The 17,806-nt window shown below is 37.5% G+C and overlaps 2 protein-coding genes across 2 annotated transcripts; one reads left to right on the forward strand and one right to left on the reverse strand.

Annotated features, from left to right (window-relative positions):
- Positions 1-829: 829 nt before the first annotated feature.
- On the forward strand, positions 830-7,482 carry LOC113050902 (alpha-1B-glycoprotein). The gene is made up of 10 exons (XM_026214346.1): positions 830-1,482; positions 1,780-2,052; positions 2,786-3,115; positions 5,581-5,862; positions 5,946-5,975; positions 6,109-6,204; positions 6,428-6,458; positions 6,811-6,860; positions 6,999-7,033; positions 7,297-7,482. Exons 1-10 carry the CDS (start codon positions 1,425-1,427, stop codon positions 7,387-7,389), a joined length of 1,278 nt encoding a protein of 425 aa, XP_026070131.1. The 5' UTR covers positions 830-1,424; the 3' UTR covers positions 7,390-7,482.
- Positions 7,483-8,257: 775 nt separating this feature from the next.
- On the reverse strand, positions 8,258-17,429 carry LOC113050900 (mitotic interactor and substrate of PLK1-like). The gene is made up of 4 exons (XM_026214343.1): positions 17,070-17,429; positions 13,451-15,740; positions 11,092-11,168; positions 8,258-9,659 (listed from the first exon to the last, which is right to left on the reverse strand). Exons 2-4 carry the CDS (start codon positions 15,726-15,728, stop codon positions 9,582-9,584), a joined length of 2,433 nt encoding a protein of 810 aa, XP_026070128.1. The 5' UTR covers positions 15,729-15,740; positions 17,070-17,429; the 3' UTR covers positions 8,258-9,581.
- Positions 17,430-17,806: the final 377 nt, after the last annotated feature.

The following is a 17,806-nucleotide window of genomic DNA, read 5'->3' on the forward strand; positions in this document are numbered from 1 at the left end:
TTCGGTTTTGGCCAGTAAACCACTTCCCACCAGCACCCTGGGACTCCAGTGCCTTTGCATCAGCTGCATTGATGGCATTTGCGATTTGTCTCAGGTCCACCGGTTTCTTGCCTAGCCGTCACCCAGTTCTGGTCATCTGGGCGGGATGAGTGAGGAATGCTAGGGACCAGGACAGTGGAGCTGCAAGAGTGGCTACTTTGCAGAAGCTTACATATAATAGTTTTGATTTGTAGAACATTTTTTGAGCCCAACAAAATCCCCATTTTTCCATTTGTTACTTCTTGTTTGTTGGATGTGTCCAATCTGGAATTTACCTAATTTTATTTTTATATACAGCAGAAATTTACACGGCATTATCATAAAATGTCAGTTCCCTAAAGTAGTTTCAGGTTATCACAGAAAAAGTGTCCAGTATGTATTTATATAGTAAACAGAAGGATGTGTTGTGATCATTTAACCACAAGACTGAAAAAAATGACTTGTTGCTTGTGGATTATGAAAGCTTCATTTGAAATGTTAGAAGTGACAAATAATTGTCTGAATTTCCAGGTACTCTTTTATGATGGGTTGCACTGGTCCTAACTACTTAGGGTCAAATGTAATTTTTTAGGTGGTTTTTAGGTGATTTCTCCTAAAAAATCACATTATGGAAATTAAATTAGTATTAGTTCAGTAATTTGAAAGTGCTCGAATATTATGAAAAATAGCAATGCACAAGACAAGAAATATAAATGTTTTTTTTCTGTCCATGTGACACTGACAAAACAATCAAATGATTACAGTTCCTCCCATCTGAAGTAAACATGATGTTAGATTTAAAATGCAGTTCCTGCATGACTATCCTAACCACATGTTCAGGGTTGAGAGGAACAAAAAAGAAATCATATTGGTCCAAATGGACCACTAATCTGTATATCGGTAAGGATTGGTCATACTCAGTGACTTTGTGGCTAACGGTCCTGCTTAACACAACAGTTCTGTTTTTTTGGGTAAATGATGAAGCATGAACACAAAGAATTATCAGTGGACAATTTTAAGTTTGTTTGGAAGTAGAGGACACAGAGATGAGTGAGTTTTGCACAAGAGTACATCAATTTCCTGTCATTGTCATATGTGGTTTTGGCTCACATGGGCCACTCGTGGGAGTGTCTTTCTGCCTTTCTTCTTTGATGTAATGGAAGGATGTGGTTTTCTTAAACATGAAACATGTTCGTTGGTGTTTTAATGTGTGGATGAGGAAGTTTGCGTAAGTGAATGGGAAGGGAGGTTCAGCAAGTGATGATTTTATGCGTCTGTCTTACCACTGACTCCACAAGCCAAATAAAGGCAATTTGTCATAAAAATATATACACAGACCTGTAAGAGTTTTTGAAGCTCTAATAGCTGTCAAGAAACTGGAATATTTGGACTTCAGCACTGGAAGAATGTTATTTTGTGGGTATTTGCTCACAGCTCTGATCATCCTCACGCCACATTTTAGTGGTAAGTTTTTAATTTTCCACATTTATGTTTCTATATGATCACAATATCTGTCCCACTATAATGTAAATCTTGTAGCAAATCATAAAATGTTTTTGGACCATTATGGTTGAAATCCCTGTTCTTAGTAGATATATTCAGATATTTTTTTATTTAAAGACCCACTTTAGACCAGCATGGATTTCCGTTGTGCCTAGGTTTGGAAAAAATCTAGCTGGATGACCAGATTGACCAGATATAATTGAGCACTTAAGTTTATTTGTAACTTTTGTAACTAATAGATTCACTTTTCCTTTGCAGCTGCTGAATACACTGCTCCACCGGCTCCTACACTGACACAGACAGCCATCAGAACCTCATCTGTGAAGTTGTTGTGTCAGGCTCCAGAAGGTTATGGTGGACTTGTGTTTAAACTTTTCAAAATGCGTGAGCTGATAGATAAGGTTGAGCATTCAGCTGAACAGCAAAGGGCTGTGTTTATTCTTAAGGGAAAAGATACAGAAAAAGATGATCAGTATTGCTGTCAGTATGACAACAGCATGTTCAGTTTCTATATGCAGCCAGAGCAGAAAGGTAAGTGTTTCTTTTATATTATATTTTGTTATATTGTACACACACACACACACACACACACACACACACACACACAAACAGACACACACTGCTTTCCATGTATTAGGTTGATATAACATAACTATAATGGTTTTTATACGGTAAAAACTGTATTTTCTATCCCCTTTTCCTTAACCTACAAGGGGTAAAAAATCATTTTTTTCACAAAAAAAAAAATATATATATTTTTAGATTTTCGAAAACATTTATTATGTATGATTTACTAGCTTGTTTTCTTGCTGGGACCAACAAAATTTCCAAAAATGACCAAATGTCCCTAAAAGGATAGTAATATCTGTAGTTTTGACCTTGTGGGGACATTTGGTCTCTGTAACATAGGGAATTCCAGATACACACACACAAATATTTTTTCTTTGCTTTATGTTAGTGATCCTGCTTGAATAGTGCATGAATCTCTGTTAGCTGAGGCACAGGTTTAGGTCGTTTGCAGCTGTAGCGAGAAAGGTTTGAGGTCACAGTGGTGTGACGGTTAAAGAAACAGCTCTGTCTACAGTTGAAAGTTCCTTACCACTAAACCAAACTACTCCACCCAGCAGTGCTTTACATCTTTAGTGTTGTATTTCAATCAGTATGTTAGTATTATGTTAGTACTATGTCTCTTATCTTTGTTTTTTCAATCATATATTCTAAAAACACTAAATGCTTATAACTTTCTTTCTTCTTCTTGTCTCAGTCGGTCCCCCTCCATCCCCTCAGCTGGTGGTCGAGCCCTCTAGTGGGAATGTTAGTCCTGGTGACACACTGTCATTCCACTGTCGGGCTCCACCAGACCATCAGAAACGTTCTCCTGAGGCTTTTCTCTTGCTCCGGAGAGCCAAAGGAACCCCAGGCTCCATGGTTGCTCCAGCCCAGCTGGTGTCTCAGTCTAATGAAGCTCACTTCAATGTGAAGACAAAGGGACGGGAGGACGGTGGAGACTATGTCTGCCTCTACCAGCTCAAATCCCAGAAGACGGGACAGGTGAACTCCACAGCCAGTCAGCCGGTACACATTACTGTGATAGGTGAGAAGACAACTGTTGGATTGATGTGTATGATATTCTTATTACATTTTGTGCTTAATTATATTCTTCAAAGATAAAGCAATCACAAAATTCACCACAGAATGTACAGCCATGGCCAGCTTACCTACCTCTAAACACTATGTATTCATAAAACAGTCTGCATAAATACCAGGATGTATTCTATCCTGCTAATATCATAATATATCAGGCCATCTCTTCAGTTCTCTCTTCACAGCAGTTCAGTCAGTTTACTGTTTGAGTGCATGAATTACTCCGGGATACTGGTTTGTTTGAACTCAGAGGGAGTGTCAGCCATGTTAAAAAAGTTAACAGCTTAAGTCATTTGTGGATTAATGCTTCTTGGAGACGTGAACCATTTCAAACGATTCAGTTCGATTTCGTTCGATTTCGTTCATGAACTGGATATCACTATACTTGAACGCGCTCACAACACACCCGGAAGAGAAGACAACGCTAAATAAAGTCATAGTTTTTGGACCAAAATGTATTTTCGATGCGTCAACAAATTCTAACTGCCCCTATGATGTCACATGGACTACTTTGATGATGTTTTTCTTACCTTTCTGGACATGGACAGTATACCGTACACACAGCTTCAATGGAGGGACTGAGAGCTCTCGGACTAAATCTAAAATATCTTAAACTGTGTTCTGAAGATGATCAGAGGTCTTACGGGTTTGGAACGACATGAGGGCGAGTCATTAATGACATAATTTTAATTTTTGGGTGAACTAACCCTTTAATTCCCCAGTGTAGTGATGGGGACAAAAAGCACCATCTTTTGGATGAGAGGTTTGTGACGAGTGGGGCGGTGCCGAGAGACGTGGGAACAGGAGTGAGGCCGGTGGAGTGATTGAGAAATGAGCGACACCTGTTCGACCCACCGGTCTCGAGTCCCACGGAGGAGATGGAAGGATATAAAACAGGAGCGACGACAGTGAAGGACGAGAGAGGACCAGGCCTGGATTTTACAATTTTTAACCAATGTTCTGACTCTCTGTGATCATTAAAAATCCCAGGATGTCCTTCATAAAAGAGTAGGGGGTGTAACCAAATTCGCCTATTCTCCTTTGACCATAATGGCCTCCTAAACATCCCCATACACTGATTGGCTTCATCACTCTGTCATCTCTCCACCAATAAGCTGGTGTGTGGTGGGTGTTCTGGTGCAAGATGGCTACCGTCGTATCATCCAGGTGGATGCTGCACACTGGTGGAGGTTGAGATTACCCTCTTCTATGTAAAGAGCTTTGAGTGCCCAGAAAAGCACTATATAAATGTAAGGAATTATTATTAGTATTATACTTATACATTTCAAGATCTATTGAATTTAGCACATAATCTGGCAGTACATTAATTCAAATGGAGCTAATGAACAAATTATTGTCAAGATGTCAAGAGGACAATGGACTTTTTGCCTATCAAAATTTCACAGAGATTTTTGCTAATATGACCATACCTTTATGAAGTTGAATGATTTGTGTTGCTGCCTACAAGTACGGCCACTTTTTTGCAAGTGAAATCCAGTCATTCCAAAAGAAATCCACTTGATCAGACGTTTCACGATGGATAATGTCTAATTTTTTTTTATGTGACAGCACCTTTAAGGAATGTGTTAAAATAATAACTTTCAGCTCTTTATTCTTCGATGCTGTCCAACTATACTCAGTCCTTGGATGGGCCCATGGAAAGAATTATGAACATGTCAATTCTCTGTTCACAACACTTATTATTACATCCTTACATTATATAGTCATATCGTAAGGGGTGGTGCAGTGATTCATAAAATGAGATATGGATTACATATGTGTGGTACACAAGCCAAGAAATATACCTTATATAAAATGGAAGTATGACCAGGAATTTCTGGACATATTAGGAGCACACTTGGCCAAGGATACCTTTTTCCAAAATGAACTTTTCAGTGCAGTCAGTCTAAACTCAGTAACCTTCAGGCCTATAGCCTCCGTCCTCCTCTGAATAGCTGAACTCCTGAAGAAATATACATGTGTAAGCATGTGTGTAGACATTGAGATAGAGAGAGGTAAGACTTCCAAGAGAAGAGAGAGAACAGAGAATGGAGGAGGGACTGAGACAGAAGAAAACGGGTGAGAAGGGAGGGATTGCAGAGAGACAAACTTACAGAAACATCTGGCAGAGAGCCTGATATAATCTAACAGAATGTTTTAATCAAAAATGAATATTTTGTCATCATTTATTCACCCTCATGTTCCAAATGTGCATACATTTCTTCCTTCTGTTGAACACAGAAGACATTTAAACAACTTGAGGGTGAGTAAAATAATGACAGAATGTTAATGTTTGGGTGCACTATTCCTTTATGGTAGACAGTAAGCAACAAGGCATCTCACTTTGATGTGCACATTTGTGCTAATAAGCAAATGATCCCATGTCTCTGTGTCGGTGTGTGTTTCCTCTTACAGAGCTCCCAGTCCCCACTTTGTCCTTGTCCCGACACAAGGGTGAAGTTCTGGAGTGTGTTGGGTCACCCTCATATCCTCAAAGCTACTTCAGTTTATTTCGTGTCGGTGTCCTGTCACCTGAGGCGACCCATCAGGCTTCCCCGATTCAGTACAGTGCTAGATTTCCCATACCCATCCGTTATGAACGTGGTGTACAGTATCAGTGTCAGTACAGCGTGTCATTGGGCAACACCAAGGCGTACTCTAAAATGAGCTCACCAGTAACTATCCCATGCATTACAGGTAATGAATGTATCATACTAAATGTCATATTATATCTCATGACGTTACATAAATAAGACCTGATTTATTGCATCATTTTACAGGATATCATGTATGCACATCGAGCTCTACAGGTAATATTGAATTATTGCCATGCATACTATATATATTGTATATTTGTAGCTATCACAGTAATGCAGCAAATCAAATATGCTCAAGGTGGTATCTAAAACACTTTCCTTTGTTTTCATACATGTCTATGGATAGGCAACACAGACCTGGCTCTGATTGTTGGCTCTGTGTCTGCGGGTGTTCTGTTTCTCACAGTGGTGGTAATCCTGGGCTTTGCCATACACAGACATTGTGAGTTTTACATATCTAGTCTCATATGTTAATTGCTCATTAGTTTTCATTTGAAGTCTAGTCTCTGATGAACTATAATACTCAGTGGTGATTACTTTCTCAATCCATATAATGAAATAGTGGAACAATACATAGTGAAAACACTCATTGTTTGTTTTTCCATTCATGCATGTAATCCTCATTAATATCAATTGAAATGTAATCTCTACCCATTTATCTGCAGTCCAAAAAATGTCAGAGAGAAGGAGACAAAGGTGAGGCACAATACTGGAGAGCGTACCTGATATTTGATTAAACCTGCATTTACATATATTCATTGGGTAGACATTTTCATTTCAAGCAACTTGCAGTTCACTAAGAGTGTACATAATGACATCACTGTCTATCACTGTGCTCAACTATTTGAGTTGCAGGAATAAAGATTATCTAAATTATTTAAGTACACACTAATGTGCAATTTTTTCTTAAAAGACAGCAATACTAAATTGAATTAGCAATTAAAATGATTCAATATTTAAATGATTTGTAATTATTTTAATATCATAGCACACTGCTAATATGAGTGATATGAAAGTGATCAAAAATATAATAAAACTCTTTCCACAGAGATCAAGAAAAATTCTGGCAACATGTGCACTCCAGAGATCATATTGTTGGTAAGTCACTGTGACAATCTGGTCATCATCTAAACGCTTAATAAATCTCCCATCATTATACCATAAGCATCACAGATATCTGATTTTGTCTTGAGGTTTATTGATTTTCTCTCACCATAACTAATTTTTTTCCATCAGATCTGACTCTGCAGCGTGTTGACATTGGAACTGAGGTAATGATGCACCGTTTCCAACCTTCTCTTGTGATTCCCTTTACAAAAGGCTTAACTAGTATCTCGTTCTAAGTATTAAGGTTAACAATATGCTGATTCGTTTAGACAAAAATGAGAGCGGAAGAATAAGATCACAGAATAAGATTTCTTTACATCACACAGTGTTTGCCAACAACCTCATGTTGCATTATGTCCGCTGTGAGAAACACAAACTTATCACATCCCTTGCATGCTTTTAATGTGCATGTATTTCCAATCTACAGGAAAATGGACAAATGCTCAGAGGAGGAGCCTCATTGTCAGAGCCCATCTACGATTATCCCATGGCAACCTTTAAGAACGCCTCAGTTTACTGATGTCTATCTGTCTATCTATCTATTTATCTATCTATCTATCTATCTATCTATCTATCTATCTATCTATCTATCTATCTATCTATCTATCTATCTATCTATCTATCTATCTATCTATCTATTTATCTATCTATCTATCTATCTATCTATCTATCTATCTATCTATCTATCTATCTATCTCTCTCTCTATCTAAGGACCGGATGCTACATTTTGTTTTTCACATATTCTGTAAATTGTGATGTTTATTTAAAAGCTGTAACTTTTTTGTTATATTTGTAAAGTAATGAATGAGTAAACAATCTACTGTAGATATGATATGAATTTTTCTGTCAGCAGGGGGCTCTGAGCATCTAGATATAATGAAAGATTGACATTTCATTGAAGCACTGGCAGTTTTGAGTGCTGGGCATTTGATATTTGCAAATCGTTTATAGATTTAATCATGAAATGTGAAAGCTTTCATTTGTGTTTTGTGCAGATGTCACTTAGTTCAAGTGGTGCTTAAGAACGTCTTTCAGTTCCGTTTTGCTTATCATGACAATTTAAAAGGAACTTAATTTGACAGTCATGACAGAACTGCATTATTTGATACTAGTTTTTTTTTTTTTTAAGACTTTTTGTTCCCATTTGTCTTCACATAGCCTGAAACTGTGTGAAGTATCATGATATCTTTTAATAATCAAGCAATAAACCATTAATAGCTCTCTTACAGTCTGAGATAATCAATCATAGTGGCATATGGTTGACTGAAGTTTTCTGCTTTGTCCTCTGAAGCACCTTAAAGTAGTTCACCCAAAAATGACCTTTCTGTCATCATTTCCTCACCCTCCACTTGTTCCAAACCTGTGTGAGTTTCTTTCTTCTGTTGAGCACAAAAGAAGATATTTGGAAAAAAATTTGTAAATGATGACAGTATGTTTTATTTTTGAATTACCGTAATTATCCCCTGCATTTTCACAGAAACTCTTAGATCTGTCTGGAACAAAACAATGCTCAGTTACCGAAACACTTTAAAACAAATACAGATTATATATTTTGCCAGAAACAACCAATGCGTCACTAATCATATTGTTTTGTTTTTTCTAAGAATACAAAGAATTGTATTGTTTATTGGTCTTAAAGGTCATTTAGATTAGGCTCATTGAAATCTGAAATCAGTGGGCAGCTTTTCTCCAGTGGTATGGATGAGCTTCTGCCAAATCTGAAATGAGCATTCCCATGCAGCCTTGGCTAAAGAGTGAATGAATCATTCACAGGCAACTAGAGGGTCAGCAAAGCGTACTGTGCAAGTGTGTGTCGTGATCTCAGTCATGACTAATCTCACTCGGGCTCAGACGTTTTCTTTGTACCTTTCCTACAGAGCAATCATCACCATGGGGATGAATTTGAATGCCCACTGGTGTGTTGAGTCACGGCAGTCTGGTGTTCATAGTTTGCAGAAGGTTAGAACGGACTGTGATGTCATTGAACAGGCAAAGGGCTTTTGCATGGAAGCTGAATGGAATGCTGGAACATCGCCCTCTTTAATTGTTATTTTGAAAATCAAAGCCAAAGATATGGCGTAAGCATTACATTCTGGTTATTGTATCTATTGTGAAGTCAGTTATCTAGTTTCGGACTCCAAGGGCCAGACCTCTATCACAATACTAACAATGAGTCACATGCAACCATAAACAAAAAAGATGATAAAAACATTTTTATTTTTATATTAGCATTTTTATTTATGCATCAATTAAACCATTTCCAAGTATAATATACCTTTTCTAATAAGTAATGAAATATTTCTCAAATAATGTTTATTTAAATATAATTCTTATATATTATTCCAGCCTTTAGACTGTTTTGTTACTATGGGATAAGCAGCTATGTTTATTGATTATAAATAACTATATAACTGTAAATCAGAACATTACATTGAGGATTACATAATTATTATACTGAAATCATTTTCAGCCCATATAATGCCAATAAACACTTGCCGACCATTATACCTGCTAACAACCGTTTGGCTCATCTGTTATTTACAATGTGTGTGTGTTTGCAGTGTCTTTTTGAGGCAAATGATGCTCTTTATCTACCCATAATGGCACGGTTTCCTTAAACCGGGAAACTGATCATTTGTTTACATGCTTTATTTTAGTTCACTAGTACTTGGTTGGCTTCAGATTGTGCATCAGGATGTTGTTTGTGTGTTTCAGTCCCAGTCGTTCACCATCCCTGACTCCCAGCGCTCGAGTAATGGATTTTTCTGCCTCGGGATCTTTACTGTAGTCTGTATTTATAAGAACATTAAAAAAAGGACATTAGTAAGTGAATTTAAAAATGAAAGCAGTTTCAAATATAGCATACAGTACATTCTCTAAAAACAGGTAAAGGTTGACACTGGCGCAGAACCTTTTCGAAAGGTTGAAATATGTATCAATAAGGTACTAATATGTACCCTAAAATATACATTTTTGAGAGGGAACAGTTGTCTTTTTTTTTTTTAAGTGTTGGCTGAAGAAATAATTTGGTCAAAAAATTAAAATTGTTTCCTCATCGTCTAAACCATGTGTTGTTTTAAACCCTTATGACAATTTTCTTCCATGGGGATATTCTGAGGAATGTGTACACTGCTTTTTTACAAACAATGAAAGCTAATGGTGACCAGGCAGTGTCAAGCTCCAAAAATGAAAAAAAAAAAGCATCCTTAAAGTGATCATTTGAAGGCATATTGAGTTGTATTTCACTGAAAAATGTGTCAAATTACATTCATATTTGCATATATTCATATGTGGCAAGTCACAAAAGATTTGATATCAGTGATGCTATATTGACACATAAGTGATCATAGCACACCAATTTTGAATACACATTCAAATAAGTACATTTGAGTTATATTTGAGAAGTGAATACATTTGACTTTCCACTGAATGTCAGTGTAAAGTTATCTTTTTTTATTAAATTTTTTTTTTGTAGCTCCTGGTCACCATTCACATGTCATATGCAAGGGAACAAGGTGAACTTTCTGTCTAACACCTCCTTTTTGTGTTTGACAAATGAAAGTGAAAATGAAAAAACTGATGACAGATTTTTAATTTTCGGGTGAAAGGCTCCTTTTTAAACAGAAAAAAAAAAAAAAAAAAAAAAAAACAGACCATGCAATTTTTACTTCCTCAATTATAAGGTAGGCACTTTTTCTCAAAGCAAATGAGAGCTGAGATGAACTAAAAAAAAGCCTCTGTCTTCAGATAAAGGCAGTGTATTAACTTGCCAACACCTATCGGTTTTGATTGCACTGATTGTGTTGGTTACATGATACTTTCCTGGCTGAGAATATTCAGTGGAAATAGTGATAATGCGGTGATGACCTAATCTTAATTTTTAAGAATGCAGCTAGGATGAACTCTGCTCTGTACTCTCATTATATGAATGATAAGCCGCTTTTTCAGCAGCGTCACATTTAAGTGTGTGTGTGTGGTTGTGTTTGCGTAGGGAGGGTGACTGAAACTTTGGTACCCTTTTATTACCTATTGAAAGGTTGAGGAGCTTTGGTATCTATCTGTTCATTGTTCAAGAAAAACCTCATTTCATGGATTACCACATTCAGAATTTGATCCTCAGACCTGTGGGTTTAGCCACAATGCTTCCAACACCAGTGTAACTGAGACACAGACATTTAGTTCTAGAGGAGAATATAGAAGAGATTCAAACAAAAAGTCTACCTCTGACAGTTGTCTTTGATCTTCATCAGATTGGGACGGTGGCCATGTAAGGTCCAGTTTCCCAGTGGACTGACGCACTGTAAGCAGAAGACAGATGTTTATTTCAGTGAATGCAGTGTATAATCCATTAATGAACCGGATGTTCATGACGATGTCTATGCATAATAATCGAGTGAGAAAACAACAAAGTATGGACAAGTAGGCACATATTTTCTCATAGTATTATTTTATGTTGCAATTAATTTGATTTATATTTGAACTTCAAGTTTTTAAATGTAAGCATTTATATCAAGATTTAGATGAGAAATATCTAAAATATAGCACATTATAAAGGATAATAAAGACTTTTTTTAAAGAAACATTTAGCCACAGTTCATACAAGTCACTTCTACTGCATCACAGTAATATAAAGTTATGACACCAGTGATAGTGGTCTATAACTGTTAGCTGCCCTTACAAAAATGTACTATGGTTATTGAAATTAACATAGCTATTGAAGTTATTGTTATTATACTAAAGCAGAGGTAAAGTAATATTGGCCACCATCAGCCAAGGAAGAATATAAAATGACAGAAGGATTCTGAAAAACATTTCACTATTAGTAGATATCACACAAATTATGATATTACAGTAGTAAATTATCTGTACTATGGCATTTTGTCAGAAATTGTTATGCTAATAATCGTAAAGGATTGCTCTTCTGAGTAAACCGGAATGGAGATTTTTCTTCATAAGAGTGAGTCAGACATAGAAATGAAACAAAAAAAAACAAAACATAACTTTCAAAATTACTGTACTCTAAAAAAAGGGTGTTCTTTTTTCCAACTTCCATATTTGAACCAAATTTAGGTTGAAACAACCCAGTATTTTTTAGAGTGTGGAAAACAAAGATATATCACTTCCCCATAAGTTTAATAGGAAATCTATGTGTCACAATTGTTAGCTTAAATGCTTGGATCATTTCTCTATATGAAGACTAGCCAAGCATTTCAGCAGGCTTGTACAGTAGAAAAAGATCATTTTACAACTGTAGTTGATGTATTATTGGACACATGTTATATTTCACAAATGCATTAACATACACATTTCCAGAACACAGTACTCTTATCCATACTCTTACTCTGTATTATGCTCATGTCAGGCCACAGAAATGTCAAAAACAGGGTTACGTTAGTACTGGTGACACAACCCCATATTAGCATTTTTTTGCCTCTTTGTTTGTTCGCTGCCATGGTGAAGCGCAAACTACCAAGCTTCCAGTCAAATGATAATATGGTTAAACAAACTTTCTAGACACACAGAAAAGTGTTAGAATCATTAATAAATAATAGATAAGAAATAATAGCTCACAAGTGTTGATTTATGCGTGTTGCTTTTGTTAAGTTTTTCCCATAGCTGAAGTAGTAGAGCATTGTGCTAGCAACACCAAGGTCATAGGTTTGATTCCCAAGGAATGAACACATACAGCATCTTGAATGCAACGTAAACTGCTCTGGATTAAGTTGTCATTCAAATGTATAACCTTTGACTGACAGCAAAGGTTAGTGAAGTCGTTAAAGATGTCGTGGCCTAGTGGCTAAAGAATATAACACCTAACCCTAAGGTTGTGGGTTTGAGTCTCGGGTTGGCAAAACCATGACTTAGGTGCCCTTGAGCAAGGCACTGAACCCCCAACTGCTCCCTGGGTGACGCAGCATAAATGGCTGCCCACTGCTCCGGGTGTGTGTGTGTGTGTGTGTGTGTGTGTGTGTGTGTGTTCACTGCTGTGTGTGTGCACTTAGGATGGGTTAAATGCAGAGCACAAATTCTGAGTATGGGTCACCATACTTGGCTGTTTGTCCCTTTCACTACTAAATGAATGCTTATTTTTCAGGATTTGTTTTTAGTTATGACGTGTTCTTTGCATATGTATCCTACGTTTATACATTTTCTCTACGTTGCATCCTCTCCTGTAGCTAAAACAGTAGCGTGTGCTGCTAGAAATGCAAACATTATGCGTGTGTTCACAGGAAATGCATGAACTGAACAAATGTATTTTGTGTTATTTTGAATGCGACAGAATTTGAATGACAAATGCTTCTTTGTATGTGTCAAGTAGCTTAAATGGTTGATTGTGATGTTAGCAACGCAGAAGTCATTTGTTTGATTCTCAGGCAATGCGTGAACTGTATATTGAATGCATATGTTTCTTTGGGTTTTCATTTACATTTATGCCTTTAATATCCAGCGTATACCAATCCTACCTTCAATATGCTCTTTTCACCTACAAACATTAAAGTAGCAATGGCGTGAATTCTTCAGTTGATTTGAACTGCTCTGTGAACAGAAATCAATTTACGTGCTTCTAACAATGACTCACCTGATGTAGTGGTGGTGAACGTCTCTAATTGGGGGTCTGCTGAAGTCAAATCTGTCCATTGAGGTGGGGGAATCTCTTGGATAGAGGTTCCCCTTTCCTCTTTCACTCTAATTTCTGTTCTAAAATCCATTCCTTCTCCACTTCCTTCATCTGTGTACATGGCTGCTCCACCATAAAGACTGTTTCTCTGCCTCTGTAGTTCTTGTTCCCTCTTCTTAGCCTCCTTAATGTCCAGCTCCACCTGAGACTGCAGACTTATAGAAGAGCGGAGCTTGAAGAAAGGGTTCTCCTTCACCAAACTCAAATCTTCATCTTCAGTCACTTCTAAATTTGGACTTTGTCTTGCTCTGACAGGCTCAGCAGAAGAAGCCCTCACACCCTCTGAATTCATCACTTTCACAGATCCCCCATCTGCCTTAGAACCTCCGTTTGGTCCTCCAGCAGTTATGGGAATAGCGTTGGACTCTATGATGATTATCTGGCCCTTGATTCCCTCAGATAGACCAGGTCCTCGAGCAGCAGGCGGGTTGCCGTTGGTTCCTCCAAACTGGGCCATAGCTGGTGGGGTGGGAGGATTCTGTGAGAATTGCATTAGGAGTTGTTTAACATCAACATCCTGTATTCCAGCGGCAGACTCTGCGGTGGAGTTTGAGGCAGATCTGTTAATAGTTGCCACTGATTCCTTCAGCTCTTGGAATGACTCAAAAAGCTGCTTTTTTTCTTGAAGCTGTACCTCTGTTCCCTTGTCATAGAACCCAGGTAGTCGGCCCAGTTCAACTAGAACCTTCTCCCTCTCTGTCTCTTCGCTGATTTCCTTCTGCATCTTCTTTCCGGCAAACTGCCGGTCTTTGCCGTTGCTTGGGTCGGGTCTTATCTGGGGGTCCAGGGATAGAATAGGTCTTCTCAATGGAATTTCCACAAACTCGTTAGTCCTGTCAGTCGTGTCGCACAGTCCTCGAGAACGCCTTAGATTCTGCTCTCTCTTCATGGTCAAACGGATCTCCCTCTCAATGGGAGTCTCATTTGGAGGAGATTCAGAAAGCTGAGGAGCATCAGTATCATGGCCCTCCAAGACATCTGTTGTGCTGGGAGAGAAATCAGCTGATACGCCACTATCGCTCTGGCTGTCATCAAAATGAACCTGCATTCTGTTGACTTTCCCTTCCCCCAAACGAGGCTTTGTGTTGGACTGGGACTCTGCTCTTTGTCCAGTATTTCCCCGTTCTTGTCTTTGATCTTTAACCTTCTCCACCTGCTTTCCTTCAGTCCCACCTGTTTCTGTGAAACACACTGTTTGCTTTCGTTCTTCACCTGTTTCACCACCCTCTCGCTCTTCCCTTTTACTGTTCCTCCTCCCCTGTGGCATTATCAATGGCTCTTTTACTTCAGTAGAGATACAGGCGGAGTTTCCTTGCTCTGGATTGGTTGGCTTGCCTGCAACTGTTTCAAGGGGCGGATCAGCACCACGCACCTGTTGTACCGCCTCATTCTCCTTCAGACTGCTTGGGTTGTTTTCCTCAAGCTCCCCCTGCTGGATGTTCTCGGCATTGACCACAGGTTCAGTTGAAGATTCACTTTGGGTGCTTGATGAAGGCTCGGTCTTAGAGAGAAGACATTTTGAAGATCTCCTGAAATACGTCAGGTTCAATGGTTCATCACAACGGCTGTCCCGTCTCAGCCACTGATCCCTGTTGGTTGCAAAGTCCACAGGTTTGTAGTCTATATTTTGCTCTTTACTGTTTTCTGATAGGAACACTTTTGAGTCACCATGTGACTCAAGCTCATGTAACTCTTCATTGGCCACATTTGGTACTTGTGGAGAGCCTTTGTCTTCCTGTGTCATGGTAATAGGTTCCTCACCCTCAGTGTCATGCACAGATGTCTGAACATCTTCACTGGTGTCAGTGTTTTCCTTCACCTCATCCTGAATCTCAATGGCCTGACACTCATTCTTCTCTGGTTGGATATCTTCTTCCAGTCCTGGCACTTGTGGCCACTCCTGATCACCATTCGGGTCATTTTCATCTGCACTGCTCAAGTCTTCCATTGTTGCCTCAATGGCTCCATCTGCTGGTGAGGAGATGGGATGATCGTGAGGTTGAGGAGAGAAACTGCTGTCAGGTGTTTTTGTTTTTTCTAACCCACTAATAGCTTCGTTGTCCTTATTTTTCATGCCTTGAATGGCTGTTTCCCTATCATCGGCGAATTTGCCTTCTTCGCTACTGCATTCATCCTGGGATTCAGATTTCTGAGGGCAAGTCATAGAGTCTGTTTCCATTTTGCAGTAGATCTGTATGAAATAAATGGCAAAGAGTACAATAACAGAACAACAAGCCAGAAAAGTCTTCCTTCATTTGATTGAATTGGTACAACAAAGTTGTATATTTCTTCCCAGACATGCTTAACTGATTTTCAAAACTGATTTTGAACACTTTAAAAATGTATGTGTATATATATAAATAATTTTTTTTTTTTTTTTTTTTTTTGCATGTTTAGGAATCTATAACCATTTTATGATTCAATCCCAGCAGCTCTGGATGGCTAATATTAAATTTAGTTATAGTGTGTCTGTTGCTGTTCTCTATGTCAAATTCATTAGGTCATTCATTAAGTCAGATTAGTGTTTTCACATTAAGATCACCTTGAAATAGGTCACTTGAAACAATTATTTATATTTATATTTATATTTATTTAAAAATTGTTTTTATTTTTTTTATTTGCATCAGTCTACAAAGTAACTGTATCTTTTTTCTGTAACTGTTATCTTGTTTTCCTATCATTGTCCTGCACATTGATCCATACTGTCATTTTTTTTATTATTGGCATGTGACTTAGAATTTTTAACAAAATTAATAAAGTTCGAAGAACATTAAACAGTGTGCAGGATCAGGAGTGGAACTTCTTCCACCTTCAGAGTCAATTAAGTTTCTTTCTATTATATTCATAATTCTTAAATACAAAATCAGATCTCCATGTAAGTCAGGTAATCATTTTTGTTGTTGTTGTTGCAAGGAATTTGGACACTGTATTGCATTTTCCACTGGACGTAAAAGAAACACAAGGACTTAAAGGTGTGTCATAGCATAATGCTAATTACATAAGGAGCAGATTAATACAGTTTAATCAGATTATACTGTGGACATGAGTGACAAAACAACATGGAAAGTCTGATTCAGGAATAATACAGCAATAACAGTGAGGTATTCTCTGTGTCCCTATGAATTATAAAATGCCCACAAAATATATAATAAAGATTTTGAAAGTATTTCAAAAGGATGGAAAAGATTGTTGTGAAAATGTAAATATTAAGTGCATAAACAAAACCTTGTAGCACAGATCTATATTTAGCTACAGCATACTGAAAACTGCTGTCAGCATCCATAAATCCCAATACTTTAGGAATATCTGTAACAAAATGTGGATAAGTTCGTTTCTGGCACTTAATGTGCTTCTAAGTTAAATTAGTAATGTGGAGGGCGGTAAAATAAATAATCTTGGAATATCCTTTTGATAAACTCAAGATGAAATTCCTTACTTTGTAACACATATATACTACCGAATTAATTCACATGACTCACTGTTATATATAAAATAAGATGAAAAATGAAAATAGGCCTACCAGCCGATGAGATGAAGGAAAGGATGGAAGGTCAGCTGAAAGACAGAAAGAACTGAAAGAAGTTTTGATTTGCTTTCCCTGGTTTCCTTCTCTCTTAAACTCTCTCTCAGTACCTCCACCCCCTGCTCAGTAATCAAGGTTCAAATGTGTGCAGTTGATTTCTCTCCTACTTCCAGACTGCACTAAATCTGTTGAGTAGACCACAGCCTTGCATCACTAATCCAAACAGCTCTCAAAGCTCTCATGACTGAAGCCAGGGTTTGAACAGGGCATCTCTTTATGATTCAACCACAATACTGCAGGATCTACATGTAGCTATAATACTTTTAATAATGTTCAATGTTTAGGTATCATGAACTAACAATGAACAATAATTTTACAGCATTTATTAATGTCAGGTTAATGTAAAATTTTACAAATACATTTTAATTTCAGTTAATATGAATGTATTATGGATGAACACGAGTTAACCATAGCATATTTAATCGTAATTACCTTTTTAATTAAACTGACTAATAAATGCACTGAATGCATTAACTCATGTTGAAGAATTGAAAACATTGTAAAGTGCAATGTAGCAGTATTAAAGTTAATTAAATATTTAAATATAAATATGCAAAAGGTTCAAGCTATTGAATATTTAAACAATCTGCACTGCAAACAGAATATACAATATTCTTTTTCATGCTTCATGATAAAAATGACTGTTGCCATTGTTTTGCTACTGTATTTGATTC

This window comes from Carassius auratus, chromosome 31 (assembly GCF_003368295.1).
Source record: "Carassius auratus strain Wakin chromosome 31, ASM336829v1, whole genome shotgun sequence".
In the NCBI taxonomy this organism is placed as follows: Eukaryota; Metazoa; Chordata; class Actinopteri; order Cypriniformes; family Cyprinidae; genus Carassius; species Carassius auratus.